The 27,954-nt window shown below is 49.7% G+C and overlaps 1 protein-coding gene across 1 annotated transcript; it reads left to right on the forward strand.

The window, feature by feature from the left end:
• The first annotated feature begins 222 nt into the window (after nucleotides 1-222).
• Nucleotides 223-12,565, forward strand: LOC144677558 (adenylate cyclase type 4-like). The gene is made up of 6 exons (XM_078537620.1): nucleotides 223-411; nucleotides 1,383-1,529; nucleotides 3,750-3,857; nucleotides 4,507-4,621; nucleotides 6,053-6,177; nucleotides 11,147-12,565. Exons 1-6 carry the CDS (start codon nucleotides 223-225, stop codon nucleotides 11,297-11,299), a joined length of 837 nt encoding a protein of 278 aa, XP_078393746.1. The 3' UTR covers nucleotides 11,300-12,565.
• The last annotated feature ends 15,389 nt before the right edge of the window (nucleotides 12,566-27,954 follow it).

The raw sequence follows: 27,954 nt of genomic DNA on the forward strand, positions 1-27,954 counted from the left end.
TCAGACCCCCACCCACCCACCCCGTGCCCCCCCCTCTGCTTTGCCCATGATCCCCCCGGGACCCCAAGGCCGGAACGAGACCCGGGGGTGGGGGCAGAATGGGTGGGGTGGTGGGGATCATCGGCGGGGGTGGTGGGGGTGGGGGTCGCTGCCTGGGTGATGCCCCATCTGGGACCCAGTGCCCACTCTCACCTCCTGTCCTTTCTCCCCACCCCCCCAACAATGCCCTCCCTCCCCCCTCCCCGCCTAAAGAACGAGTACAGCTGCCGCCTGGACTTCCTGTGGAAGAGGAAATTCCGCCAGGAGCGGGAGAAGATCGAGACCATGGAGAACCTGAACCGCGTGCTCCTGGAGAACGTCCTGCCGGCCCACGTGGCCGTGCAGTTCATCGGGCAACACCGCAAGAACGAGGTGGGGTCTCCGCGAGGCCGGGGAGGGGGGGTGGTGGCGGGCGCGTGGGAGGAGGGGTCCACGGGGCAGGGGGAGAGCCAGGGTAGAGGTCAGGGGGTTGGCCGGACGGTGGGGTGGGGTGGTGGGGGGGGAGGGTCGGAGAGGGCGGGAGTTTGGGGAGTGGCAGGGGTCCGGAGGGGAGATCGGAGGAGGAGGAGGAGGAGGAGGAATGGGAGGGGGACCGATGTGGAGGTGGGGCGGAGGGGGATTTAGAGGGGGTTTGAGTGGAGATCGGAGGAGGGGGATTTAGAGGGGGTTTGAGTGTTGATTGGAGGAGGGGGATTTCGAGGGGGTTTGAGCAGAGATCGGAGGAGGGGGATTTAGAGGGGGTTTGAGTGGAGGTCGGAGGAGGGGGATTTAGAGGGGGTTTGAGTGTTGATTGGAGGAGGGGGATTTAGAGGGTGTTTGAGTGGAGATCGGAGGAGGGGGATTTAGAGGGGGTCGGGGTGGAGATCGGAGGGGGAGGGGGGTCGGGGTGGAGATCGGAGGGGGAGGGGGGTCGGGGTTGGAAATCGGGGGGAGGGGGGCTCGGGGTGAATTTCGGGGGGTGAGGGGGTGGAGATCGGGGGGGAGGGGTGGGGATCGGGGGGGATGGGGAGGGGGATCGGGGGTGGGGAGGGGGAGGGGGGTGGGGATCCGGGGGGTGGGGGGGGGGTGTGGGGGTGGCTGGGGGCTGGTTTCGGAACTGGTATTGACCCTTTGCCACCGGGGGTCCGACCAGAGGGGCCGAAGGTCAAATGCCGGTGAATCGGGGTCGGTGTGGCCCGGGGGAGGGGTGGTTCGGGAGGTGGGTGGGGAGGGGGGAGCAGGGGTGGGTTTCCGGGGAGGCGGATGGCGGAGCAGCCACATCTCCCCCACCCCACCCCACCCCTGTCTGTCCGCCTCACCTGCCTCACCCGCCTCACCCTCTGGGAAATCTCCCTCGCCCTCAGGACCTCTACCACCAGTCGTACGACTGCGTCTGTGTTATGTTCGCCTCCATCCCGGACTTCAAGGAGTTTTACTCGGAGTCGGACGTCAACCGGGAGGGGCTGGAGTGCCTGCGGCTGCTGAACGAGATCATCGCTGACTTCGATGAGGTATGAGGTGACCGGGGGGGGCGGGGGGGCAATGGGAACCCTCCCCCCTCCTCCCCCCTCCCCCCAGGGCTTTGCTTGGGCCCTGAGGCACCCCGAGGCCGTTGGACGTTCTCCTGCCCCCCCATCCCCTTGCCAATTCCACATCCTCCCTCCCTCCCTCCCTGAGGCCCGGAGCCATGACTATTGCTGGGAAGGGAAAGTGGACAAGTGCAAGAGTGCCAAATTTCAAAGGCTCGCCAACACTTCGTACCGCCGGAGAAAAGTGGCGCTGATTCGCGCCGGCACGCTTGCCCATCCGGCCACTATGTGAGCGGGGGAGGGTAGGGGTGACGGCACGAGGGCCAGCAATCGAGAGGCCTGCAATCGAGATATGAGCTCCGAGGCCGCCCGTGGAGGCTGGGGGAACTTGAATGCGATCGATGAATAAATCTGACTTTTTGAAAAGCTGGACTATCATCGATCGGCGTTAAAAAAAAAAAAATCCCCATCTGGTTCACTCATGTCCGTCCCCCTTTAGGGGAGGGGGAAATCCGCCGTCCTCACCCCGGTCTGGCCTACACGTGACTCCAGACCCCCAAAGCGACGTGGTTGACTCTTAACTTGCCCCCTCCCACCCACCCCCCCCCGCCCCCACTCTGAAATGAGGAGACCAGGGCCTAGTGGTAATCTGACCGGACCAGTAATCCAGAGGCCCGGGCTAATGCTCTGGTGGGTGTGGGGGGCGGGAGTGGGGGGAAGGGGGAGGGTCGGGGGTGGGAGGTGGGGGGGCCGACGCAAGTTCAAATCCCACCAACGGCAGCCGGCGGAATTTAAACTCAATTAACGAAACACGGAATTAGGAAGTCAGTTTCAGTCACGGGGACCATCGTCGACGCTCGTCAAAAAAAAAATCCCCATCTGGTTCACTCATGTCCGTCCCCCTTTAGGGGAGGGGGGACCCCCCCTCCCCCACTGTTCTTACTCCAGTCTGGCCTACACGTGTCTCCAGACCCCTACAGCGACGTGGTTAACTCTTAACTTGCACCCCCCCCCACCACCTCTGAAATGAGGAGACCGGGGCCTAGTGGTAATCTGACCTGACTAGTAATCCAGAGGCCCGGGTTAATGCTCTGGGGGGTGTGTGGGGGGGGAGGGGGGAGAAGGGGGAGGGTCAGGGGTGGAGGGTGTGGGGCGGACGTGGGTTCAAATCCCACCAACGGCGGCCGGCGGAATTTAATCTCAATTAACAAAACACGGAATTAGGAAGCCAGTTTCAGTCACGGGGACCGTCGTCGACGCTCGTCGAAAAAAAGTCCCCATCTGGTTCACTCACGTCCCCCCTTTAGGGGAGGGGGAAATCCACCGTCCTTACCCCAGTCTGGCCCTACACATGACTCCAGACCCCCAACACCCGCCCACCCCGCCTCGCCCCGCCCCACGGTGATGCGGTTGACTCTCCCCCCTCTGAAATTTGACGAGCGAGATGCTACATTCAAGGGGCAATTAGGGATGGAGGAGGGAGGTGGGGGGGTGAAAAACACCCAGGAACCCGTGAAAGAAATTTTTAGGTAGTGGGAGGGTCTGCTCCGAGGGGGTGTCAAGCAGAGAGCAGTGATTGCCGCCTTGTCTTCTGGAAGACAATGAAACGCTTGAGTTATGAAGAGAGGGTTGGATAGACTTGGGTTGTTTTCGTTGGAGCAGAGAAGACTGAGGGGCGACCTGATCGAGGTGGACAAGATTATGAGGGGAATGGACAGGGTGGATAGGGAGCAGCTGTTCCCCTTAGTTGATGGGTCAGTCACGAGGGGGACACAAGTTCAAGGTGAGGGGCAGGAGGTTTAGGGGGGGGGATGTGAGGATAAACCTTTTTTACCCAGAGGGTGGTGAGGGTCTGGAATGCACTGCCTGGGAGGGTGGTGGAGGCGGGTTGCCTCACATCCTTTAAAAAGTACCTGGATGAGCACTTGGCAGGTCATAATATTCAAGGCTATGGGGCCAAGCGCTGGTCAATGGGATTAGGTAGGTAGGTCAGGTGTTTCTCACGTGTCGGTGCAGACTCGATGGGCCGAAGGGCCTCTTCTGCCCCGTGTGGTTCCGCGATGGCCCCGGTTTTCTCCGTGCCCCCACCCACCCGCTCGCCTCCTCTCCCCTTCCCCGCCACCCCCCACAGGCGGCGGTGGAGGGCGTGGGGAGAAAAAGATGTTTTGGGTTCAACGCGTCCCCCTCGCTCTTTGCCCACAGCTCCTGTCGAAGCCCAAATTCAGCGGGGTGGAGAAGATCAAGACCATCGGCAGCACGTACATGGCAGCTTCCGGACTCAACGCCGCTCTCGGGCAGGAGGGCCCCCAGGTAACGGCGGCGTGGGGGTGTGGGGGGAGGGTCTGGAACCTGCGGGGGGGGGCGGTGGGGGGGTGGAGTCAGGCAAGAGAGGCAGAGGCAAGGCCCTTCGGCCCATCGAGCCTCCTCCGTCCCCTTCCCCGAGATCTGAAGGCAACCTCGACTCTGCTTTCCCCACCCCGCCCCACCCCCCACCCACCCACCCCACCGCCAACCCATAAACCCCCCACCCCTCCCTCGTTGATCAGAAAGTCTGCCCAGCTTTGCCGCGAGGGTGGTGACATGTACCTTTAAGGGGGCGCATCCCAAACCGCGGAAGCTTTCCCTCCCCCGCACCTCTCGATTCCCCGTCCATCCCGCCCTCTGACAGCCCTCCGAGCGGAGAAACCCCTCCTCATCTCAGTCCCCCCAGGCGACCAGCCCTTTATCCTGATGCTGTGCCACCCACCCCCACCCACCCACCGACCCCTGTGCGCTCGATTCCCCGTCCCAGAGGAAACCAAACTCCCGGCGTCCGCCCGGTGCCAATGCCTTTGGCGCTGACCTGCCCTCTTCACGATGTGGGCTGGGGGAGGAGGGGGGTGGGTGGTGAACTCCCGGATGTGTTTGACCCTCTTTTCTCTCTCTCTCCCTCTCTCTCTGCTGCCACCCTCCCCACCAGGACGCCGAGCGCAACTGCACGCACATTGGGGTGATGGTGGAATTCGCGGTGGCCATGATGGGGAAGCTGGACTTCATCAACAAGCACTCCTTCAACAACTTCAAGCTGAGAATCGGTGGGTGGCGCTCGGTCCGGGGCGTGTTCACCATCTCCCCGCCCCTCTCTCCCTCCCCCACCACCCCCCACGCTCTCCGTTCTGGACCCCACTTCACGAGGGTGTTGGTGATGGAAACCCTCACCTGCCGCTTTGACACACCCCAACTTGGCTACCCCAGAAACTGAACCGGACCAGCCATGTAAATACTGTGGCTACAAGAGCCGGTCAGAGGCTGGGAATCCTGTGGAGAGTCACTCACCTCCTGACCTCCCCCCTCAAAGCCTGTCCACCATCGACAAGGCACAAGTCAGGAGTGTGATGGGACACTCCCCCCACTTGCCTGGATGAGTGCGGCTCCCATGACACTCGAGAAGCTCGACACCGTCCAGGACAAAGCAGCCCCCGCTCGATCGGCACCCCATCCACCAACATTCACTCCCTCCACCACCGACGCACAGTGGCAGCAGTGTGTGTACCATCTACAAGATGCACTGCAGCAACTCACCGAGGCTCCTTCGACAGCACCTTCCAAACCCACGACCGCTACCGTCTAGAAGGACGAGGGCAGCAGACGCACGGGGAACACCACCACCTGGAAGATCCCCCTCCGAGCCACACTTGCCATCCCGACTTGGGAATATATCGGCCGTTCCTTCACTGTCGCCGGGTCAAAATCCTGGGAACTCCCTCCCTAACAGCACGGTGGGTGTACCTACACCACAGGGGACTGCAGCGGCTCAAGAAGGTGGCTCACCCACCACCACCTTCTCAAGAGGGCAATTAGGGACGGGAAATAAATGCTGGGCCCGGCCAGCGATGCCCACATCCCCGTGAAAGAATAAATTTTGTAAAACTCCGACCCTCTCGCGGCTGACCTCCCGCCTCTGACCCCTCAGGCCACCCGAAACACTGCTGCCCTGGCCCTCACCGAGTCCCGTTCACCCACCTGTGCCCACTGACTCCTGGTAGCTTGGCTCCTGGACACGATTTGAAACTCTCGCCCTTGCGGTCAACCCACTCCAACATCTCCCCCCCATTTCTACCTCGGCCCTCTGGCCACACCCTCCCGGGTCGCCACAGTCATCCAATCCCGGCCTCTCGAGTAAGCTCGCCGACGCCATTTGAACCGCCCCGCTATTGGCGGCCGTGCCTCCCCGCTGTCTGGGATCCCGAGGGCTTGGGAGTTCCCTGCCCTCCGCCTCTTCAGCTCACTTCCCTCCCTTCAGGCGCTCCTTAAAGCCGACCTCCCTGACCGGGAATTCGGAACTCGGACCTCAGGGTCTCGTCACGTGACTTGAGGTCCATTTGCGGCCCGAGAAAGGTCCCGCCACAAACCGTGGGGTGTCCATATCGACATCAGAGGACCTGCCGAAAGGCAAGGTGTTGCATTGGTGACTGTCACTCCCGCCGACATTGGCTGACCCGCTTTGTTTGTTATCCACCCGTCAGGAATTAACCACGGGCCTGTGGTGGCCGGGGTGATAGGCGCACAGAAGCCGCAGTACGATATTTGGGGCAACAGTGTCAATGTGGCCAGCAGGATGGATAGCACCGGGGTATTGGGTCGAATACAGGTATGTACTGGGTACCACAGTCGGCAAACCGTTCTCTGGGAATGGAGGCAAACCCCTTCCCGGTCACTCCCACTGTACACAATCCCAATGGACCCAAACGCTTTCCCGTTCACTCCCACTGTACACAGTCCCAAAGGACCCAAACCCCTTCCCGTTCACTCCCACTGTACACAATCCCAATGGACCCAAACCCCTTCCCATTCACTCTCACTGTACACAATCCCAATGGACCCAAGCCCATTCCTGTTCACTCCCAATGTAAACAAAATCCCAATCGGCCCAAACCCCCTCCACGTTCACTCCCACTGTACACAATCCCAATGGACCCAAACCCCTTCTCATTCACTCCCACTGTACACAATTCCAATGGACCCAAACCCCTTCCCATTCACTCCCACGGTACACAATCCCAATGGACCCCAAACCCCTTCCCGTTCACTCCCATTATACACAATCCCAATGGACCCATTCCCCTTCCCGTTCACTCCCGCTGTACACAATCCCAATGGACCCAAACCCCTTCCCATTCACTCCCACTGTACACAATCCCAATGGACCCAAACCCCTTCCCGTTCACTCCCACTGTACACAATCCCAATGGACACAAACCCCCTTCCCGTTCACTCCCACTGTACACAATCCCAATGGACTCTAACCCCTTCCCATTCACTCCCACTGTACACAGTCCCAATGGACCCAAACCCCTTCCCTTTCACTCCCACTGTACTCAACCCAATGGACCCAAACCCCTTCCCATTCACTCCCACTGTACACAATCCCAATGGACCCAAACCCCTTCCCTTTCACTCCCACTGTACACAATCTCAATGGACCCAAACCACTTCCCGTGCACTCCCACTGTACACAATCCCAATGGACCCAAACCCCTTCCCGTTAACTCCCACTGTACACAATCCCAATGGACCCAAACCCCTTCCCATTCACTCCCACTGTACACAATCCCAATGGACTCTAACCCCTTCCCATTCACTCCCACTGTACACAGTCCCAATGGACCCAAACCCCTTCCCTTTCACTCCCACTGTACTCATCCCAATGGACCCAAACCCCTTCCCATTCACTCCCACTGTACACAATCCCAATGGACCCAAACCCCTTCCCTTTCACTCCCACTGTACACAATCTCAATGGACCCAAACCACTTCCCGTGCACTCCCACTGTACACAATCCCAATGGACCCAAACCCCTTCCCCATTCACTCCCACTGTACACAATCCCAATGGACCCAAACTCCTTCCCGTTCACTCCCACTGTACACAATCCCAATGGACCCAAACCCCTTCCCATTCACTCCCACTGTACACAATCCCAATGGACCCAAACCCCTTCCCGTTCACTCCCACTGTACACAATCCCAATGGACCCATACCCCTTCCTATTCACTCCCACTGTACACAATCCCAATGGACCCAAACCCCTTCCCGTTCACTCCCACTGTACACAATCCCAATGGACCCAAACCCCTTCCCGTTCACTCCCACTGTACACAATCCCAATGGACCCAAACCCCTTCCCGTTCACTCCCACTGTACACAATCCCAATGGACCCAAACCCCTTCCCGTTCACTCCCACTGTACACAATCCCAATGGACCCAAACCCCTTCCCGTTCACTCCCACTGTACATAATCCCAATGGACCCAAACCCCTTCCCATTCACTCCCACTGTACACAATCCCAATGGACCCAAACCCCTTCCCGTTCACTCCCACTGTACACAATCCCAATGAACCCAAACCCCTTCCCGTTCACTCCCACTGTACACAATCCCAATGGACCCAAACCCCTTCCCGTTCACTCCCACTGTACACAATCCCAATGAACCCAAACCTCTTCCCGTTCACTTCCACTGTACACAATCCCAATGGACCCAAACCCTCTTCCCGTTCACTCCCACTGTACACAATCCCAATGGACCCAAGCCCATTCCCGTTCACTCCCAATGTACACAATCCCAATGGACCCAAACCCCTTCCCGTTCACTCCCACTGTACACAATCCCAATGGACCCAAACCCCTTCCCGTTCACTCCCACTGTACACAATCCCAATGGACCCAAACCCCTTCCCATTCACTCCCACTGTACACAATCCCAATGGACCCAAACCCCTTCCCTTTCACTCCCACTGTACTCATCCCAATGGACCCAAACCCCTTCCCATTCACTCCCACTGTACACAATCCCAATGGACCCAAACCCCTTCCCGTTCACTCCCAATGTACACAATCCCAATGGACCCAAACCCCTTCCCGTTCACTCCCACTGTACACAATCCCAATGGACCCAAACCCCTTCCCGTTCACTCCCACTGTACACAATCCCAATGGACCCAAACCCCTTCCCATTCACTCCCACTGTACACAATCCCAATGGACCCAAACCCCTTCCTATTCACTCCCACTGTACACAATCCCAATGGACCCAAACCCCTTCCCTTTCACTCCCACTGTACTCATCCCAATGGACCCAAACCCCTTCCCATTCACTCCCACTGTACACAATCCCAATGGACCCAAACCCCTTCCCTTTCACTCCCACTGTACACAATCTCAATGGACCCAAACCACTTCCCGTGCACTCCCACTGTACACAATCCCAATGGACCCAAACCCCTTCCCATTCACTCCCACTGTACACAATCCCAATGGACCCAAACCCCTTCCCATTCACTCCCACTGTACACAATCCCAATGGACCCAAACCCCTTCCCGTTCACTCCCACTGTACACAATCCCAATGGACCCAAACCCCTTCCCCATTCACTCCCACTGTACACAATCCCAATGGACCCAAACTCCTTCCCGTTCACTCCCACTGTACACAATCCCAATGGACCCAAACCCCTTCCCGTTCACTCCCACTGTCCACAATCCCAATGGACCCAAACCCCTTCCCATTCACTCCCACTGTACACAATCCCAATGGACCCAAACACCTTCCCGTTCACTCCTACTGTACACAATCCCAATGGACCCAAACCCCTTCCTGTTCACTCCCACTGTACACAATCCCAATGGACCCAAACCCCTTCCCATTCACTCCCACTGTACACAATCCCAATGGACCCAAACCCCTTCCCATTCACTCCCACTGTACACAATCCCAATGGGCCCAAACCCTCTTCCCGTTCACTCCCACTGTACACAATCCCAATGGATCCAAACCCCTTCCCGTTCACTCCCACTGTACACAATCCCAATGGACCCAAACCCTCTTCCCGTTCACTCCCACTGTACACAATCCCAATGGACCCAAACCCCTTCCCATTCACTCCCACTGTACACAATCCCAATAGACCCAAACCCCTTCCCATTCACTCCCACTGTACACAATCCCAATGGACCCAAACCCCTTCCCGTTCACTCCCACTGTACACAATCCCAATGGACCCAAACCCCTTCCCGTTCACTCCCACTGTATACAATCCCAATGGACCCAAACCCCTTCCCGTTCACTCCCACTGTACACAATCCCAATGGACCCAAACCCCTTCCCGTTCACTCCCGCTGTACACAATCCCAATGGACACAAACCCTCTTCCCGTTCACTCCCACTGTACACAATCCCAATGGGCCCAAACCCTTCCCATTCACTCCCACTGTACACAATCCCAATGGACCCAAACCCCTTCCCGTTCACTCCTACTGTACACAATCCCAATGGACCCAAACCCCTTCCTGTTCACTCCCACTGTACACAATCCCAATGGACCCAAACCCCTTCCCATTCACTCCCACTGTACACAATCCCAATGGACCCAAACCCCTTCCCATTCACTCCCACTGTACACAATCCCAATGGGCCCAAACCCTCTTCCCGTTCACTCCCACTGTACACAATCCCAATGGATCCAAACCCCTTCCCGTTCACTCCCACTGTACACAATCCCAATAGACCCAAACCCCTTCCCATTCACTCCCACTGTACACAATCCCAATGGACCCAAACCCCTTCCCATTCACTCCCACTGTACACAATCCCAATGGACCCAAACCCCTTCCCGTTCACTCCCACTGTACACAATCCCAATGGACCCAAACCCCTTCCCTTTCACTCCCACTGTACACAATCTCAATGGACCCAAACCACTTCCCGTGCACTCCCACTGTACACAATCCCAATGGACCCAAACCCCTTCCCATTCACTCCCACTGTACACAATCCCAATGGACCCAAACCCCTTCCCGTTCACTCCCACTGTACACAATCCCAATGGACCCAAACCCCTTCCCGTTCACTCCCACTGTACACAATCCCAATGGACCCAAACCCCTTCCCCATTCACTCACACTGTACACAGTCCCAATGGACCCAAACCCCTTCCCTTTCACTCCCACTGTACTCATCCCAATGGACCCAAACCCCTTCCCATTCACTCCCACTGTACACAATCCCAATGGACCCAAACCCCTTCCCTTTCACTCCCACTGTACACAATCCCAATGGACCCAAACCCCTTCCCATTCACTCCCACTGTACACAATCCCAATGGACCCAAACCCCTTCCCATTCACTCCCACTGTACACAATCCCAATGGACCCAAACCCCTTCCCGTTCACTCCCACTGTACACAATCCCAATGGATCCAAACCCCTTCCCATTCACTCCCACTGTACACAATCCCAATGGACCCAAACCCCTTCCCCATTCACTCCCACTGTACACAATCCCAATGGACCCAAACCCCTTCCCGTTCACTCCCACTGTACACAATCCCAATGGACCCAAACCCCTTCCCTTTCACTCCCACTGTACACAATCCCAATGGACCCAAACCCCTTCCCGTGCACTCCCACTGTACACAATCCCAATGGACCCAAACCCTCTTCCCGTTCACTCCCGCTGCATGGGGTCAGCGGGCTTCATGACGTCCGAGGGCTGTCGATGCAGATTAAGCTGTTGTCCTTCTCTCCGACCTCCTTCTTCTCCGCCTTCCCTCCCTGCAGGTGACGGAGGAGACCAGCGCCGTCCTGTGCCGCCTGGGCTACACCTGCCACAGCCGGGGCGCCATCACGGTGAAGGGCAAGGGCGAGCTCTGCACCTACTTCGTGTCCACAGACCTGGCACGCTCCAGCTCCCAGGCCAACATGCTGAACTGAGGGGTGGGGGCGGGGCATTCCCCGCCAAAGGGACGCCCCCCCCCCCCACCACCCCACCGGGCCCCCCACACAACCCACCACCCACCCCCCACCACCACCACACCGCCCCCGCAGGTCCGGGGTCCTCGAAGTTCAAAGGTCGAAGCCAGCTCTACCGGCCGGTAGGGAAGTGGAATCCCGGAGCGAAGGATGCAGGAGCAAGAGTGGGGGTGGGTGAATCGGGTCGGTGCGGATCGGCCCCCGGGACCCCACTCGGTGCCAACGCCCGTCCGAGCGAGCGGAGGGGCTGCAGGCTCCAAACACGCGGTCAGAACAGCTGGAAACGGACGGACGTACGTCAGGAAAGAGGCAGCGGGACATTCCCCGTCTCCCCCCCATCTTCCGCACCTTCGGACAACGCATCCATCGACCAGGGACTCCCGCTCGGCAACCAGTCACTGTAAACAAACTGAACTTGCCGTGTGGACTGACGGGTATTAAACTCTCCTCTCCGGCCACTTTCCCCATGGAACGAACGGCAGCTACACACGCACCGACTGGGACAAAGAGGAGGGAGCTTTACTCTGTATCTAACCCCGTGCTGTACCTGTCCTGGGCGTGTTTGATGGGGACAGTGTAGAGGGAGCTTTACTCTGTATCTAACCCCGTGCTGTACCTGTCCTGGGAGTGTTTGATGGGGACGGTGCAGAGGGAGCTTTACTCTGTATCTAACCCCGTGCTGTACCTGTTCTGGGAATGTTTGATGGGGACAGTGTAGAGAGAGCTTTACTCTGTATCTAACCCCGTGCTGTACCTGTCCTGGGAGTGTTTGATGGGGACAGTGTAGAGGGAGCTTTACTCTGTATCTAACCCCATGCTGTACCTGTCCTAGGCATGTTTGATGGGGACAGTGTAGAGGGAGCTTTACTCTGTATATAACCCCGTGCTGTACCTGCCCTGGGAGTGTTTGATGGGGACAGTGTAGAGGGAGATTTACTCTGTATCTAACCCCATGCTGTACCTGTCCTGAGAGTGTTTGATGGGGACAGTGTAGAGGGAGATTTACTCTGTATCTAACCCCGTGCTGTACCTGTCCTGGGAGTGTTTGAATGAAATGATGAAGAAATACTAATTTAATTCTAACGACACTGAGTACAATATAAGTGCTCGGATCCCGTAGCCCACATGCGACCTGTGCTTTGTGAATATGCCGACCTCGACACTGAAATACTGATAGTTTTAGATTGCCATTATGTATTACGAACAATAAAACAATTCAATTTTGTTGACAGTGACTGCTCTGTGTTCTGTAACTCACTCCCAGGTATCTGTTATTCTATATATAAACCACCCGAACCCCTCGATTAGATTCCAGCCTGTAACTCACTCCCGGGTATCTGTTATTCTATATATAAACCACCCGAACCCCTCGATTAGATTCCAGCCTGTAACTCACTCCCGGGTATCTGTTATTCTATATATAAACCACCCGAACCCCTCGATTAGATTCCAGCCTGTAACTCACTCCATGGTATCTGTTATTCTATATATAAACCACCCGAACCCCTCGATTAGATTCCAGCCTGTAACTCACTCCATGGTATCTGTTATTCTATATATAAACCACCCGAACCCCTCGATTAGATTCCAGCCTGTAACTCACTCCCGGGTATCTGTTATTCTATACATAAACAACCCGAACCCCTCGATTAGATTCCAGTCTGTAACTCACTCCCGGGTATCTGTTATTCTATATATAAACCACCCGAACCCCTCGATTAGATTCCAGTCTGTAACTCACTCCCGGGTATCAGTTATTCTATATATAAACCATCCGAACCCCTCGATTAGATTCCAGTCTGTAACTCACTCCCGGGTATCTGTTACTCTATATATAGACAGTATGAACATAATAATGGAAGTTATAATAATCATAACCCTCCGTGTGCCATGGAAGATATTTTGTGTGTGAGGAGGGTGGGGTTGCTGAATGATTTTTAAAAAGGGTCAAATCCTCTCTTCCACGAACCTGTTTTTCTGTCTTGTTCTTTACGTGATACAATACCACCCCCTGCTGTCAGATTCTCACTACTACACAAGCAGGCAATGCAGGGGGTAATGAACTGTGTGTATGTGTGTATCTGTGTGTGTATATGTGCACGTGTGTTTGTGCGTGCGCACGCCTTTGTGTTTGTGTGAGTGTGTATGTGTGTGTGTTTGCATGTGTGTGTGTGGTTTTGTGCATGTTTGTTTGTGTTTGTCTATTTGTGTGTTTCAGAGTGTGTGTCTGTGTGCATGTGTTTGTGTCTGTGTGCATATGTGCGTGTATTGTGTGCCTTGTATGTGTGTGTGTGTTTGTGCATTTGTGTGTGTTTTGCATGTGTTTGTGTGTGTGTGTTTCTGTTCATGTGCATATGTTTGTGTGTGTGTTTCTGTGCTTGTGTGTGTGTTTGTGTGTTGTTGTATTTGGGTGTGTGTGTTGGTGAGTGTGCGTTGCTGTGAGAGAGAGTGTGTGTTGATGTGTGTATATGTGTGTGGGAGTGTGCATGTTTGCGTGCGTGTTATGGTTTGAGTATGCATGTGAGTGTTATTGTTTGATTTTTTATGTTTTATGTGTGTTTTCCTGTGTGTGTGCGCTTGTGTCGTTTTGTGTGTGTGTGCATTTGTTTGTGTTTCTATGTGTGTATTTGCCTGTGTTTCTGTGTGTGTCTGAGTTTGTGTGTGTTACATGTGTTTTGTGCGTGTATGTGTGTGTCTGTTTTATGTGTTGGTGTGTGTGTGTGTTTGTGTATGTGTGCGTTTGTGAGTCTGTGCTTGTGTGTATGTATGTGCATGTGTGTAAGATCATGTGTGTGTGTGTGAGTTCTTGTTTGTTTGTGTGAGTTTTGAGTCTGTTTTGCTGTGTGTGTAGTTGTGTGTGCTTGTGTGCGTGTATGTGTGTGTTACTGTTTCTGTGTGTGTGCGTGGTTGTGTGTTTGTGTGTGTGTCTTATTGTTTGTGTGTAAGGTCGTGTATGTGTGTGTGTGTTTGAGTGCATTATTGTTAGATTGTCTGTGCATTTGTGTGTGTTTTCCTGAGTTTGCATTTCTGTGCGTGTTATTGTTTGTGTGTATGTGGTTGTGTGTTTGTTGTGTGTGTAATTGAGCGTGTAAGGTCATGTATGTGTGTGTAAGGGTGTATATATAAACCACGCGAACCCCTCGATTAGATTCCAGTCTGTAACTCACTCCCGGGTATCTGTTATTCTATATATAAACAGTATGAACATAATAATGGAAGTTATAATAATCATAACCCTCCGTGTGCCATGGAAGATATTTTGTGTGTGTCGAGGGTGGGGTTGCTGAATGATTTTTAGAAAGGGTCAAATCCTCTCTTCCACGAACCTGTTTTGCTGTCTTGTTCTTTACGTGATACAATACCACCCCCTGCTGTCAGATTCTCACTACTACACAAGCAGGCAATGCAGGGGGTAATGAACTGTGTGTATGTGTGTATCTGTGTGTGTATATGTGTACGTGTGTTTGTGCGTGCGCACGCCTTTGTGTTTGTGTGTGTGTGTATGTGTGTGTGTTTGCATGTGTGTGTGTGGTTTTGTGCGTGTTTGTTTGTGTTTGTCTATTTGTGTGTTTCAGAGTGTGTGTGTCTGTGTGCATGTGTTTATGTCTGTGTGCATATGTGCGTGTGTTGTGTGCCTTGTATGTGTGTGTGTGTTTGTGCATTTGTGTGTGTTTCTCATGTGTTTGTGTGTGTGTTTCTGTTCATGTGCATATGTTTGTGTGTGTGTTTCTGTGCTTGTGTGTGTGTTTGTGTGTTGTTGTATTTGGGTGTGTGTGTTGGTGAGTGTGCGTTGCTGTGAGAGAGAGTGTGTGTTGATGTGTGTATATGTGTGTGGGAGTGTGCATGTTTGCGTGCGTGTTATGGTTTGAGTATGCGTGTGTGTGTTATTGTTTGATTTTTTATGTTTTATGTGTGTTTTCCTGTGTGTGTGCGCTTGTGTCGTTTTGTGTGTGTGTGCATTTGTTTGTGTTTCTATGTGTGTATTTGCCTGTGTTTCTGTGTGTGTCTGAGTTTGTGTGTGTTTCTTGTGTTTTGTGCGTGTATGTGTGTGTCTGTTTTTTTGTGCTGGTGTGTGTGTGTGTTTGTGTATGTGTGCGTTTGTGAGTCTGTGCTTGTGTGTATGTATGTGCATGTGTGTAAGATCATGTGTGTGTGTGTGTGAGAGTTCTTGTTTGTTTATGTGAGTTTTGAGTGTCTGTTTTGCTGTGTGTGTAGTTGTGTGTGTTTGTGTGCGTGTGTGTGTGTGTTACTGTTTCTGTGTGTGTGTTATCCAGTGTTTCTGTGTGTGTGCGTGGTTGTATGTTTGTGTGTGTGTCTTATTGTTTGTGTGTAAGGTCGTGTATATGTGTGTGTGTTTGAGTGCATTATTGTTAGGTTGTCTGTGCATTTGTGTGTGTGTTTTCCTGAGTTTGCATTTCTGTGCGTGTTATTGTTTGTGTGTATGTGATTGTGTGTTTGTTGTGTGTGTAATTGAGCGTGTAAGGTCATGTATGTGTGTGTAAGGGTGTATATATAAACCACCTGAACCCCTCGATTAGATTCCAGCCTGTAACTCACTCCCGGGTAGCTGTTATTCTATATATAAACCACCCGAACCCCTCGATTAGATTCCAGTCTGTAACTCACTCCCGGGTATCTGTTATTCTATATATAAACCACCCGAAATCCCTCGATTAGATTTCAGCCTGTAACTCACTCCCGGGTATCTGTTATTCTATATATAAACCACCCGAAGCCCTTGATTAGATTCCAGCCTGTAACTCACTCCCGGGTATCTGTTATTCTATATATAAACCACCCAAACCCATCGATTAGATTCCAGCCTGTAACTTACTCCCGGGTATCTGTTATTCTATATAAACCACCCGAACCCCTCGATTAGATTCCAGTCTGTAACTCACTCCCGGGTATCTGTTATTCTATATATAAACCACACGAACCCCTCGATTAGATTCTACCCTGTAACTCATTCCCGGGAATCTGTTATTCTATATATAAACCACCCGAACCCCTCGATTAGATTCCAGTCTGTAACTCACTCCCGGGTTTCTGTTATTCTATATATAAACCACCCGAACCCCTCGATTAGATTCCAGCCTGTAACTCACTCCAGGGTATCTGTTATTCTATATATAAACCACCCGAACCCCTCTATTAGATTCCAGTCTGTAACTCACTCCCGGGTATCTGTTATTCTATATATAAACCACCCGAACCCATCCATTAGATTCCAGACTGTAACTCACTCCCGGGTATCTGTTATTCTATATATAAACCAGCCGAACCCCTCGATTAGATTCCAGTATGTAACTCACTCCCGGGAATCTGTTATTCTATATATAAACCACCCGAACCCCTCGATTAGATTCCAGCCTGTAAGTCACGCCCGGGTATCTGTTATTCTATATATAAACCACCCAAAATCCCTCGATTAGATTCCAGCCTGTAAGTCACGCCCGGGTATCTGTTATTCTATATATAAACCAGCCGAACCCCTCGATTAGATTCCAGTATGTAACTCACTCCCGGGAATCTGTTATTCTATATATAGACAGTATGAACATAATAATGGAAGTTATAATAATCATAACCCTCCGGGTGCCGTGGATGATATTTTGTTTGTGTGGAGGGTGGTTTTGCTGAATGATTTTTAAAAAGGGTCAAATCCTCTCTTCCATGAACCTGTTTTTCTGTCTTGTTCTTTACGTGATACAATACCACCCCCTGCTGTCAGATTCTCACTACTACACAAGCAGGCAATGCAGGGGGTAATGAACTGTGTGTATGTGTGTATCTGTGTGTGTATATGTGTACGTGTGTTTGTGCGTGCGCACGCCTTTGTGTTTGTGTGTGTGTGTATGTGTGTGTTTTTGCACGTTTGTGGTTTTGTGCGGGTGTTTGTGTTTGTCTGTGCATTTGTGTGTGTTTCAGTGTGTGCTTGTCTGAGTGTATGTGTGTGTCTGTGTGCATGTGTTTGTGTCTGTGTGCATGTGTGCATGTGATGTGTGTCTTGTATGTGTGTGTTTGTGCATGTGTGTGCTTCGCATGTGTTTGTGTGTGTTTGTGTGTGTATCTTTGTGTATGCATGTTTCTGTGCTTGTGTGTGTGTTTCTGTGTTGTTGTATTTGTGTGTGTGTCTCTTTGTGTGTGTTGGTATGTGTGTATGTTGGTGTGTATGTGTTGGAGTGTATGTGTTGGTGTGAGAGAGTGTGTGTGTTGGTGTGTGTATATGTGTGTATATGTGGGTGTCCTTGTTTGGGTGTGTGTGCATTTTGTGTGCGTGTTATGGTTTGTGTATGTGTGTGTGTGCTATTGTTTGATTGTGCGTGTTTTTTATTTGTGTGTGTGTTACTGTTGGTGTTTTTGTGTGTGTTTTCCTTTGTTTGTGTGTGCGTTTTTGTGTGTGTGCTATTGTTTGTGTGTATGTGATGTGTGTGTGTTATTGTTCGTGTGTATATGGTTGTGTGTTTGTGTGTGTGTGTGTGTAATTGTGTGTGAAAGGTCATGTATGTGTGTTTAAGTGTGTATATTTAAACCTCCCCAAATCCTCGAGTAGATTCCAGCCTGTAACTCACTCCCGGGTATCTGTTATTCTATATATAAACCACCCGAACCCATCGATTAGATTCCAGTCTGTTACTCACTCCCGGGTATCTGTTATTCTATATATAAACCACCCGAACCCCTCGATTAGATTCCAGCCTGTAACTCACTCCCGGGTATCAGTTATTCTATATATAAACCACCCGAACCCCTCGATTAGATTCCAGCCTGTAACTCACTCCCGGGTATCTGTTATTCTATATATAAACCACCCGAACTTCTCGATTAGATTCCCGTCTGTAACTCACTCCCGGGTATCTGTTATTCTATATATAGACAGTATGAACATAATAATGGCAGTTATAATAATCATAACCCTCCGTGTGCCATGGAAGATATTTTGTTTGTGAGGAGGGTGGTTTTGCTGAATGATTTTTAAAAAGGGTCAAATTCTCTCTTCCACGAACCTGTTTCTCTGTCTTGTTCTTTACGTGATACAATACCACCCCCTGCTATCAGATTCTCACTACTACACAAGCAGGCAATGCAGGGGGTAATGAACTGTGTGTACGTGTGTACGTAGTGTGTATGTGTGTGTGTTTGCACGTGTGTGGTTTTGTGCCTGTGTTTATGTTTGTCTGTGGATTTGTGTGTGTTTCAGTGTGTGCTTGTCTGAGTGTGTGTGTGTGTCTGTGTGCATGTGATTGTGGCTGTGTGCATGTGTGCATGTGATCTGTGTCTTGTACGTGTGTGTTTGTGCATGTGTGTGTTTCGCATGTGTTTGTGTGTGTCTGTGTGTGTATGTTTGTGTATGCATGTTTCTGTGCTTGTGTGTGTGTTTCTGTGTTGTTGTATTTGTGTGTGTGTCTCTTTGTGTGTGTTGGTATGTGTGTATGTTGGTGTGTATGTGTTGGAGTGTATGTGTTGGTGTGAGAGAGAGTGTGTGTTGGTGTGTGTATATGTGTGTGTATGTGGGTGTCCTTGTTTGGGTGTGTGTGCATTTTGTGTGCGTGTTATGGTTTGTGTATGTGTGTGTGTGCTATTGTTTGATTGTGCGTGTTTTTTATTTGTGTGTGTGTTACTGTTGTTGTTTTTGTGTGTGTTTTCCTTTGTTTGTGTGTGCGTTTTTGTGTGTGTGCTATTGTTTGTGTGTATGTGATGTGTGTGTGTTATTGTTCGTGTGTATATGGTTGTGTGTTTGTGTGTGTGTGTGTAATTGTGTGTGAAAGGTCATGTATGTGTGCTTAAGTGTGTATATATAAACCTCCCAAAATCCTCGAGTAGTTTCCAGCCTGTAACTCACTCCCGGGTATCTGTTATTCTATAAATAAACCACCCGAACCCCTCGATTAGATTCCAGTCTGTAACTCACTCCCGGGTATCTGTTATTCTATATATAAACCACACGAACCCCTCGATTAGATTCCAGTCCGTAACTCACTCCCGGGTATCTGTTATTCTATATATAAACCACACAAACCCCTCGATTAGATTCCAGTCCGTAACTCACTCCCGGGTATCTGTCATTCTATATATAAACCACACGAACCCCTCGATTAGATTCCAGCCTGTAACTCACTCCCGGGTATCTGTTATTCTATATATAAACCACCCGAACCCCTCGATTAGATTCCAGTCTGTAACTCACTCCCGGGTAGCTGTTATTCTATATATAAACCACCCGAACCCCTCGATTAGATTCCAGTCTGTAACTCACTCCCGGGTATCTGTTATTCTATATATAAACTACCCGAACCCCTCGATTAGATTCCAGTCTGTAACTCACTCCCGGGTATCTGTTATTCCATATATAAACCACCCGAACCCCTCGATTAGATTCCAGTTTGTAACTCACTCCCGGGTATCTGTTATTCTATATATAAACCACCCGAACCCCTCGATTAGATTCCAGCCTGTAACTCACTCCCGGGTATCTGTTATTCTATATATAAACCACCCGAACCCATCGATTAGATTCCAGTCTGTAACTCACTCCCGGGTAGCTGTTATTCTATATATAAACCACCCGAACCACTCGATTAGATTCCAGTCTGTAACTCACTCCCGGTTATCTGTTATTCTATATATAAACTACCCAAACCCCTCGATTAGATTCCAGTCTGTAACTCACTCCCGGGTATCTGTTATTCTGCATATAAATGACCCGAACCCCTCGATTAGATTCCAGCCTGTAACTCACTCCCGGGTATCTGTTATTCTATACATAGACAGTATGAACATAATAATGGAAGTTATAATAATCATAACCCTCCGTGTGCCGTGGATGATATTTTGTTTGTGAGGAGGGTGGGGTTGCTGAATGATTTTAAAAAAGGGTCAAATCCTCTTTTCCACTAACCTGTTTTTCTGTCTTGTTATTTACGTGATACAATACCACCCCTTGCTGTCAGCTTCTCACTACTACACAAGCAGGCAATGCAGGGGGTAATGAACTGTGTGTATGTGTGTACGTGTGAATATGTGCATGTGTGTTTGTGCGTGCACACGCCTTTGTGTTTGTGTGAGTGTGTATGTGTATGTGTTTGCATGTGTGTGTGTGGTTTTGTGCATGTTTGTTTTTGTTTGTCTATTTGTGTGTGTTTCAGTGTGTGTGTCTGAGTGTGTGTGTGTGCATGTGTGTGTGTGTGTCTGTGTGCATGTTTGCGTGTGGTGTGTGTTTGTGCATGTGTTTGTGTTTCGCATGTGTTTGTGTGTGTATGTTTGTTTGTGTGTTTCTGTGCTTGTGTGTGTGTTTGTATGTTGTTGTATTTGTGTGTGTGTCTCTTTGTGTGTGTTGGTGTGTGTGTTGGTGTGAGAGAGAGTGTGTGTTGGTGTGTGTATATGTGTGTGTATGTGGGTGTCCTTGTTTGTGTCTGCGTATGTGCATGTTTGCGTGCCTGTTATGGTTTGTGTATGTGTGTGTGTTATTGTTTGATTGTGTGTTTTCATGTGTGTTTTCCTATGTGTGTGCGTGTGTGTCATTTTGTGTGTGTGTGTATTTGTTTGTGTTTCTGTGTGTGTATTTGTCTGTGTTTCTGTGTGTGTGTGTGTCTGTGTGCATGTGATTGTGGCTGTGTGCATGTGATCTGTGTCTTGTACGTGTGTGTTTGTGCATGTGTGTGTTTCGCATGTGTTTGTGTGTGTCTGTGTGTGTATGTTTGTGTATGCATGTTTCTGTGCTTGTGTGTGTGTTTCTGTGTTGTTGTATTTGTGTGTGTGTCTCTTTGTGTGTGTTGGTATGTGTGTATGTTGGTGTGTATGTGTTGGAGTGTATGTGTTGGTGTGAGAGAGAGTGTGTGTTGGTGTGTGTATATGTGTGTGTATGTGGGTGTCCTTGTTTGGGTGTGTGTGCATTTTGTGTGCGTGTTATGGTTTGTGTATGTGTGTGTGTGCTATTGTTTGATTGTGCGTGTTTTTTATTTGTGTGTGTGTTACTGTTGTTGTTTTTGTGTGTGTTTTCCTTTGTTTGTGTGTGCGTTTTTGTGTGTGTGCTATTGTTTGTGTGTATGTGATGTGTGTGTGTTATTGTTCGTGTGTATATGGTTGTGTGTTTGTGTGTGTGTGTATCATTGTGTGTGAAAGGTCATGTATGTGTGCTTAAGTGTGTATATATAAACCTCCCAAAATCCTCGAGTAGTTTCCAGCCTGTAACTCACTCCCGGGTATCTGTTATTCTATAAATAAACCACCCGAACCCCTCGATTAGATTCCAGTCTGTAACTCACTCCCGGGTATCTGTTATTCTATATATAAACCACACGAACCCCTCGATTAGATTCCAGTCCGTAACTCACTCCCGGGTATCTGTTATTCTATATATAAACCACCCGAGCCCCTCGATTAGATTCCAGTCTGTAACTCACTCCCGGGTACCTGTTATTCTATATATAAACCACCCGAACCCCTCGATTAGATTCCAGTCTGTAACTCACTCCCGGGTAGCTGTTATTCTATATATAAACTACCCGAACCCCTCGATTAGATTCCAGCCTGTAACTCACTCCCGGGTATCTGTTATTCGATATATAAACTACCCGAACCCCTCGATTAGATTCCAGTCTGTAACTCACTCCCGGGTATCTGTTATTCCATATATAAACCACCCGAACCCCTCGATTAGATTCTAGTTTGTAACTCACTCCCGGGTATCTGTTATTCTATATATAAACCACCCGAACCCATCGATTAGATTCCAGTCTTTAACTCACTCCCGGGTATCTGTTATTCTATATATAAACCACCCGAGCCCCTCGATTAGATTCCAGTCCGTAACGCACTCCCGGGTATCTGTTATTCCATATATAAACCACCCGAACCCATCGATTAGATTCCCGTCTGTAACTCACTCCCGGGAATCTGTTATTCTATATATAGACAGTATGAACATAATAATGGAAGTTATAATAATCATAACCCTCCGGGTGCCGTGGATGATATTTTGTTTGTGTGGAGGGTGGTTTTGCTGAATGATTTTTAAAAAGGGTCAAATCCTCTCTTCCATGAACCTGTTTTTCTGTCTTGTTCTTTACGTGATACAATACCACCCCCTGCTGTCAGATTCTCACTACTACACAAGCAGGCAATGCAGGGGGTAATGAACTGTGTGTATGTGTGTACGTGTGAATATGTGCATGTGTGTTTGTGCGTGCGCACACCTTTGTGTTTGTGTGAGTGTGTATGTGTATGTGTTTGCATGTGTGTGTGTGGTTTTGTGCATGTTTGTTTTTGTCTATTTGTGTGTGTTTCAGTGTGTGTGTCTGAGTGTGTGTGTGTGCATGTGTGTGTGTGTCTGTGTGCATGTTTGCGTGTGGTGTGTGTTTGTGCATGTGTTTGTGTTTCGCATGTGTTTGTGTGTGTATGTTTGTGTGTGTGTTTCTGTGCTTGTGTGTGTGTTTGTGTGTTGTTGTATTTGTGTGTGTGTCTCTTTGTGTGTGTTGGTGTGTGTGTTGGTGTGAGAGAGAGTGTGTGTTGGTGTGTGTATATGTGTGTGTATGTGGGTGTCCTTGTTTGTGTCTGCGTATGTGCATGTTTGCGTGCCTGTTATGGTTTGTGTATGTGTGTGTGTTATTGTTTGATTGTGTGTTTTCATGTGTGTTTTCCTATGTGTGTGCGTGTGTGTCATTTTGTGTGTGTGTGTATTTGTTTGTGTTTCTGTGTGTGTATTTGTCTGTGTTTCTGTGTGTGTATTTGTCTGTGTTTCTGTGTGTGTCTGTGTGCATGTGTTTGTATGTGTGTTTCTTGTGTTTTGTGCGTGAATGTGTGTGTCTGTTTTTTTGTGTTGATGTGTGTGAGTGTCTGTGTGTCTGAGTGTGTGTGTGTGTGTGTGTTTGTGATTGTGTATGTGTATGCCGGAGTGTGTTTTTGTTTGTGTGTGAGCGTTTGTGTTTGTGTGCGTATATCTGTGTGTGTTTGCTTTTGTGTTTGTGTGTGTGTTTGTTTGCGTGTGTGTCTGTGTATGTGTTATTGTTCGTTTGTATGTTTTTGTGTGTGTTTTCCTGTGTGTATGTATGTGTGTGCGTGTGTTTTGTGTATATGTGTGTATGTGTGTGTGTGATTGTGTGTGTATTTACATGTGTTTCAGTGTGTGTGTCACTGAGTGTGTGTGTGTGAGTGTTTGTGTGTGTTTGTCCATGTGTGTGTTTGTGTGTGTGTGTGTTTGTGCATGTGTTTCTTTGTGCGTGTTTGTCCGTGTGTATTTGCGCATGTGTTTGTCCGTGTGAGTGTGTGTTATTGTGTGTGTTTGTGTGTCTGTGTGTGTGTGTATTTGTGTGTGTATTTGTTTGTGTTTCAATGTGTTTCTGAGTGTGTGTGGTGTGTGTGAGTGTGAATGTGAGTGTGTTTGTGTGTGAGAGTGTGTCTGTGTGAGTGTGTCTGTATGTGCATGTGTTTGTGTCTGCGTGCATGTGCCTTGTGTGTTTGTGTCCATTATTGTTTGTGTGTATGTGTGTTATTGTTTGTGTTTATGTGGTTGTGTGTTTGTGTGTGTGTTATTGTTTGTGTATGTAAGGTCATGTATGTGTGTGTGCATTATTGTTTGTCTGTGTGTGTTTTTCTGTGTCTGTTTTCCTGTGTGTGTGGTTGTGTGTGTTTTTTGTTTGTATGTGTGTGAGTGTTATTGTTTTTGTGTGTGTTTTTTCCTGTGTGTGTGTGTGTGTGTGTACACATGTGTGGTTGTGTATGTGTGCTTGTGTGTGTTTGTATCTGTGTGTGTTTGTGTGTGTGAGTTTGTATCTGTGTGTGTTTGTGTGTGTGTCTGTATGTGTATTTGTGTGAGTTTCAATATGTGTGTCTGAGTGTGTGTGGTGTGTGTGTGTGTGTAGTGTGTGTGAGTGTGTGTGTGTTTGTGAGTATGTGTGTGTGCACGTGTTTGGGTCTGTGCGCATGTGCCTTGTGTGTTTGTGTATGTGTGAGTTTGTGTCTCTGTGTGCATGTGTGTCTGTGTATTGTCTGTGTCTGTGTGTTTGTGTGTGTGTGTTTGTATCTGTGTGTGTTTGTGTGTGTTTCAATGTGTGTGTCTGAGTATGTGTGGTGTGTCTGAGTGTGTGTGGTGTGTCTGAGTGTGTGGTGTGTCTGAGTGTGTGTGGTGTGTGAGTGTGTGTGTGTGTGTTTGTGAGTGTGTGTGAGTGTTTGTGTGTGTTTGTCCGTGTGTGTGTTTGTGTTATTGTGTGTGTTTGTGTGTCTGTGTGTTTGTGTGTGTGTATTTGTGTGTGTTTCAATGTGTGTGTCTGAGTATGTGTGGTGTGTCTGAGTGTGTGTGGTGTGTCTGAGTGTGTGGTGTGTCTGAGTGTGTGTGGTGTGTGAGTGTGTGTGTGTGTGTTTGTGAGTGTGTGTGAGTGTTTGTGTGTGTTTGTCCGTGTGTGTGTTTGTGTTATTGTGTGTGTTTGTGTGTCTGTGTGTTTGTGTGTGTGTATTTGTGTGCGTATTTGTGTGTGTTTCAGTGTGTGTGTGTGAGAGTGTGTCTGTGTGTGTGTGCATGCGTCTGTGTGCATGTGTGCATGTGCCTTGTGTGTTTGTGTGTGAGAGTTTGTGTCTCTGTTTGCGTGTGTGTGTCTGTGTATTGTGTGTGTTTGTGTGTCTGTCTGTTTTTGTATATGTGTTGTGCGTGTGTGTCTGTGTATTGTGTGTGTTTGTGTGTGAGAGTATGGGCAAAATTTTGCCTTTGATGGGTGGGCAGGCAGCCAATCGCCGCCGCCGAAACGGGCCCCGCCGCCATTTTAAGTGGGCGGGCCTTAATTGGCGTGACGTCCGATGGAGAGCGCTATGCGCTCTCTGTGCGGGGGGTGGGGGAGGAAGGGATTCGAAAGAGCGCACTGCTCCCTGAGGCAAAGTGCTGCCTCAGGGAGATCGCTGAAACTCTGTGAAACTCTAAAAATAGAAAAATTTAAAAATCATTAACATAGCCCCCTCATGTGAAAATGTCACACGAGATGGGACATGTTAGTGAAGAACGCAAACACTTTATTAAAAGTTTTTAAACCCGATATCAAACACTCATCCCGCCACTGGATGAGGTTTGTAAAAAAATCTCCTACCCGCCTGCCCATTGGGCCCGTGCACCGAGCTGAAGTTCGCACGGGCCCCTCAAAATCCTGATCAATTGCTGACTTAATGGCCTTAACAAGGCCCTTAGTTAATAGCGGGCACCCGTCCCACTGCATAGCGCGCCTGCCGACCGAAATATCGCGATGCCACGCGCTGACGTCGGGACGCTCGCGCAACATTTTAAGCGCTGGCATGCGGACTCCACCACCCACACATCAGCCAGAAGATTCTGCCCTTTGTCTCCTGTTTGTGTGCGTTAGTCTGTGTGAGAGTCTGTGTTTGTGTGTGTGTGTGTGTGTGTGGGTGTGGGTGTGTGGGTGTGTTTGTGTGGGTGTGTGTTTGTGTGTGTGTGGGTGTGTGGGTGTGTTTGTGTGTGTGTGGGTGGGTGTTTGTGTGTGGGTGTGTGTTTGTGTGTGTGTGGGTGTGTGGGTGTGTTTGTGTGGGTGTGTGTTTGTGTGTGTGTGTTCGTTTGTGTGCCTGTGTGTGTGTGTGTATTCGTGTGGTTGTGAGTGTGACTGTGTGCTTGTGTGTCTGTGTGTGTTTGACTGTGTGTGTTTGTCTGTGTGCATTTGTTTGTTTGTGTGTGCACGAATGTGTGTGTTTATGTGCCTGTGTGTGTGTTTGTCTGTGTGTTTATGTGTGTGCCTGTACATGTGTGTTTGTGTGTGTGTGTTTGTCTGTGTGTTTGTGTGCGTGTGATGTCTGTGTATTGCGTGCGTGGTTTGGTTTGTGTGTTGGTGTGTGTCTGTGTATTGTGTGTGTGGTTTGGTTTGTGTGTTGGTGTGTGTCTGTGTATTGTGTGTGTGGTTTGGTTTGTGTGTTGGTGTGTGTCTGTGTATTGTGTGTGTCTGTGTATTGTGTGTGTGGTTTGGTTTGTGTGTTGGTGTGTGTCTGTGTATTGTGTGTGTCTGTGTATTGTGTGTGTGGTTTGATTTGTGTATTGTGTGTGTCTGTGTATTGTGTGTGTCTGTGTATTGTGTGTGTGGTTTGGTTTGTGTGTTGGTGTGTGTCTGTGTATTGTGTGTGTCTGTGTATTGTGTGTGTGGTTTGGTTTGTGTATTGTGTGTGTCTGTGTATTGTGTGTGTGGTTTGGTTTGTGTGTTGGTGTGTGTCTGTGTATTGTGTGTGTCTGTGTATTGTGTGTGTGGTTTGGTTTGTGTATTGTGTGTGTCTGTGTATTGTGTGTGTCTGTGTATTGTGTGTGTGGTTTGGTTTGTGTATTGTGTGTGTCTGTGTATTGTGTGTGTCTGTGTATTGTGTGTGTGGTTTGGTTTGTGTCTGTGTATTGTGTGTGTCTGTGTATTGTGTGTGTGGTTTGGTTTGTGTATTGTGTGTGTCTGTGTATTGTGTGTGTGGTTTGGTTTGTGTGTTGGTGTGTGTCTGTGTATTGTGTGTGTCTGTGTATTGTGTGTGTGGTTTGGTTTGTGTGTTGGTGTGTGTCTGTGTATTGTGTGTGTCTGTGTATTGTGTGTGTGGTTTGGTTTGTGTATTGTGTGTGTCTGTGTATTGTGTGTGTCTGTGTATTGTGTGTGTGGTTTGGTTTGTGTGTGTGTGGTGTCTGTGTATTGTGTGTGTCTGTGTATTGTGTGTGTCTGTGTATTGTGTGTGTGGTTTGGTTTGTTTGTTGGTGTGTGTCTGTGTATTGTGTGTGTCTGTGTATTGTGTGTGTGGTTTGGTTTGTGTGTGTGTGGTGTCTGTGTATTGTGTGTGTCTGTGTATTGTGTGTGTCTGTGTATTGTGTGTGTGGTTTGGTTTGTTTGTTGGTGTGTGTGTTTTTCTGAGCTGCAAAACTCAGTTGCAAAATAATGTTTCAGATTGGGAGAGAGTGGATTTTGGTAAAATAAGGCAGGATCTGGCCAAGGTAGACTGGGAACAGTTACTTGTGGGGAAATCTATAGAGGAACAGTGGGGGGTGTTCAAAAAGGAAATGGGGAGGGTACAGACTCAACATGTTCCCTCTAGGGTGATAGGAAGGAGTAACAAGCCCAGAGAACCATGGATGACCAGAGATATTCAGGATACGATGAGAAGGAAAAGAGAGGCTTTTAACAGGTACAAGGGAAGCAAATCAGCGGAGGCATTAGTGGAGTACAGAAAGTGCAGGGTGGAGCTTAAGAAAGCAATTAGGAGAGCAAAGAGGAGATATGAGAAAGCTCTGGCTTGTAAAAGTAGGGAAAATCCCAAGATATTCTATAAGTATATCAATGGGAAGAGGGTAACCAGGGAAAGAATAGGGACCAAGGGGGCAATCTATGGGTGGAGCCAGAGGACATCGGTTGAGTGTTGAACGAATACTTCACATCCGTCTTCACCCAAGAGAATGAGGATGAAGGTATCGAACTCGGGGAGAGAGACTGTGAGGTTCTTAAGCAAATTGATATAGGGAGTGACAAGGTATTGGAGGTGTTGGCAGGTTTAAAAGTGGACAAATCACAGACTTCGGCCCATCGAGTCTGCACCGACACGTGAGAAACACCTGACCTACCTACCCTAATCCCATTGACCAGCGCTCGGCCCCATAGCCTTGAATG

Source organism: Cetorhinus maximus, unplaced genomic scaffold, assembly GCF_964194155.1.
Source record: "Cetorhinus maximus unplaced genomic scaffold, sCetMax3.hap1.1 HAP1_SCAFFOLD_2674, whole genome shotgun sequence".
Taxonomy (NCBI): domain Eukaryota; kingdom Metazoa; phylum Chordata; class Chondrichthyes; order Lamniformes; family Cetorhinidae; genus Cetorhinus; species Cetorhinus maximus.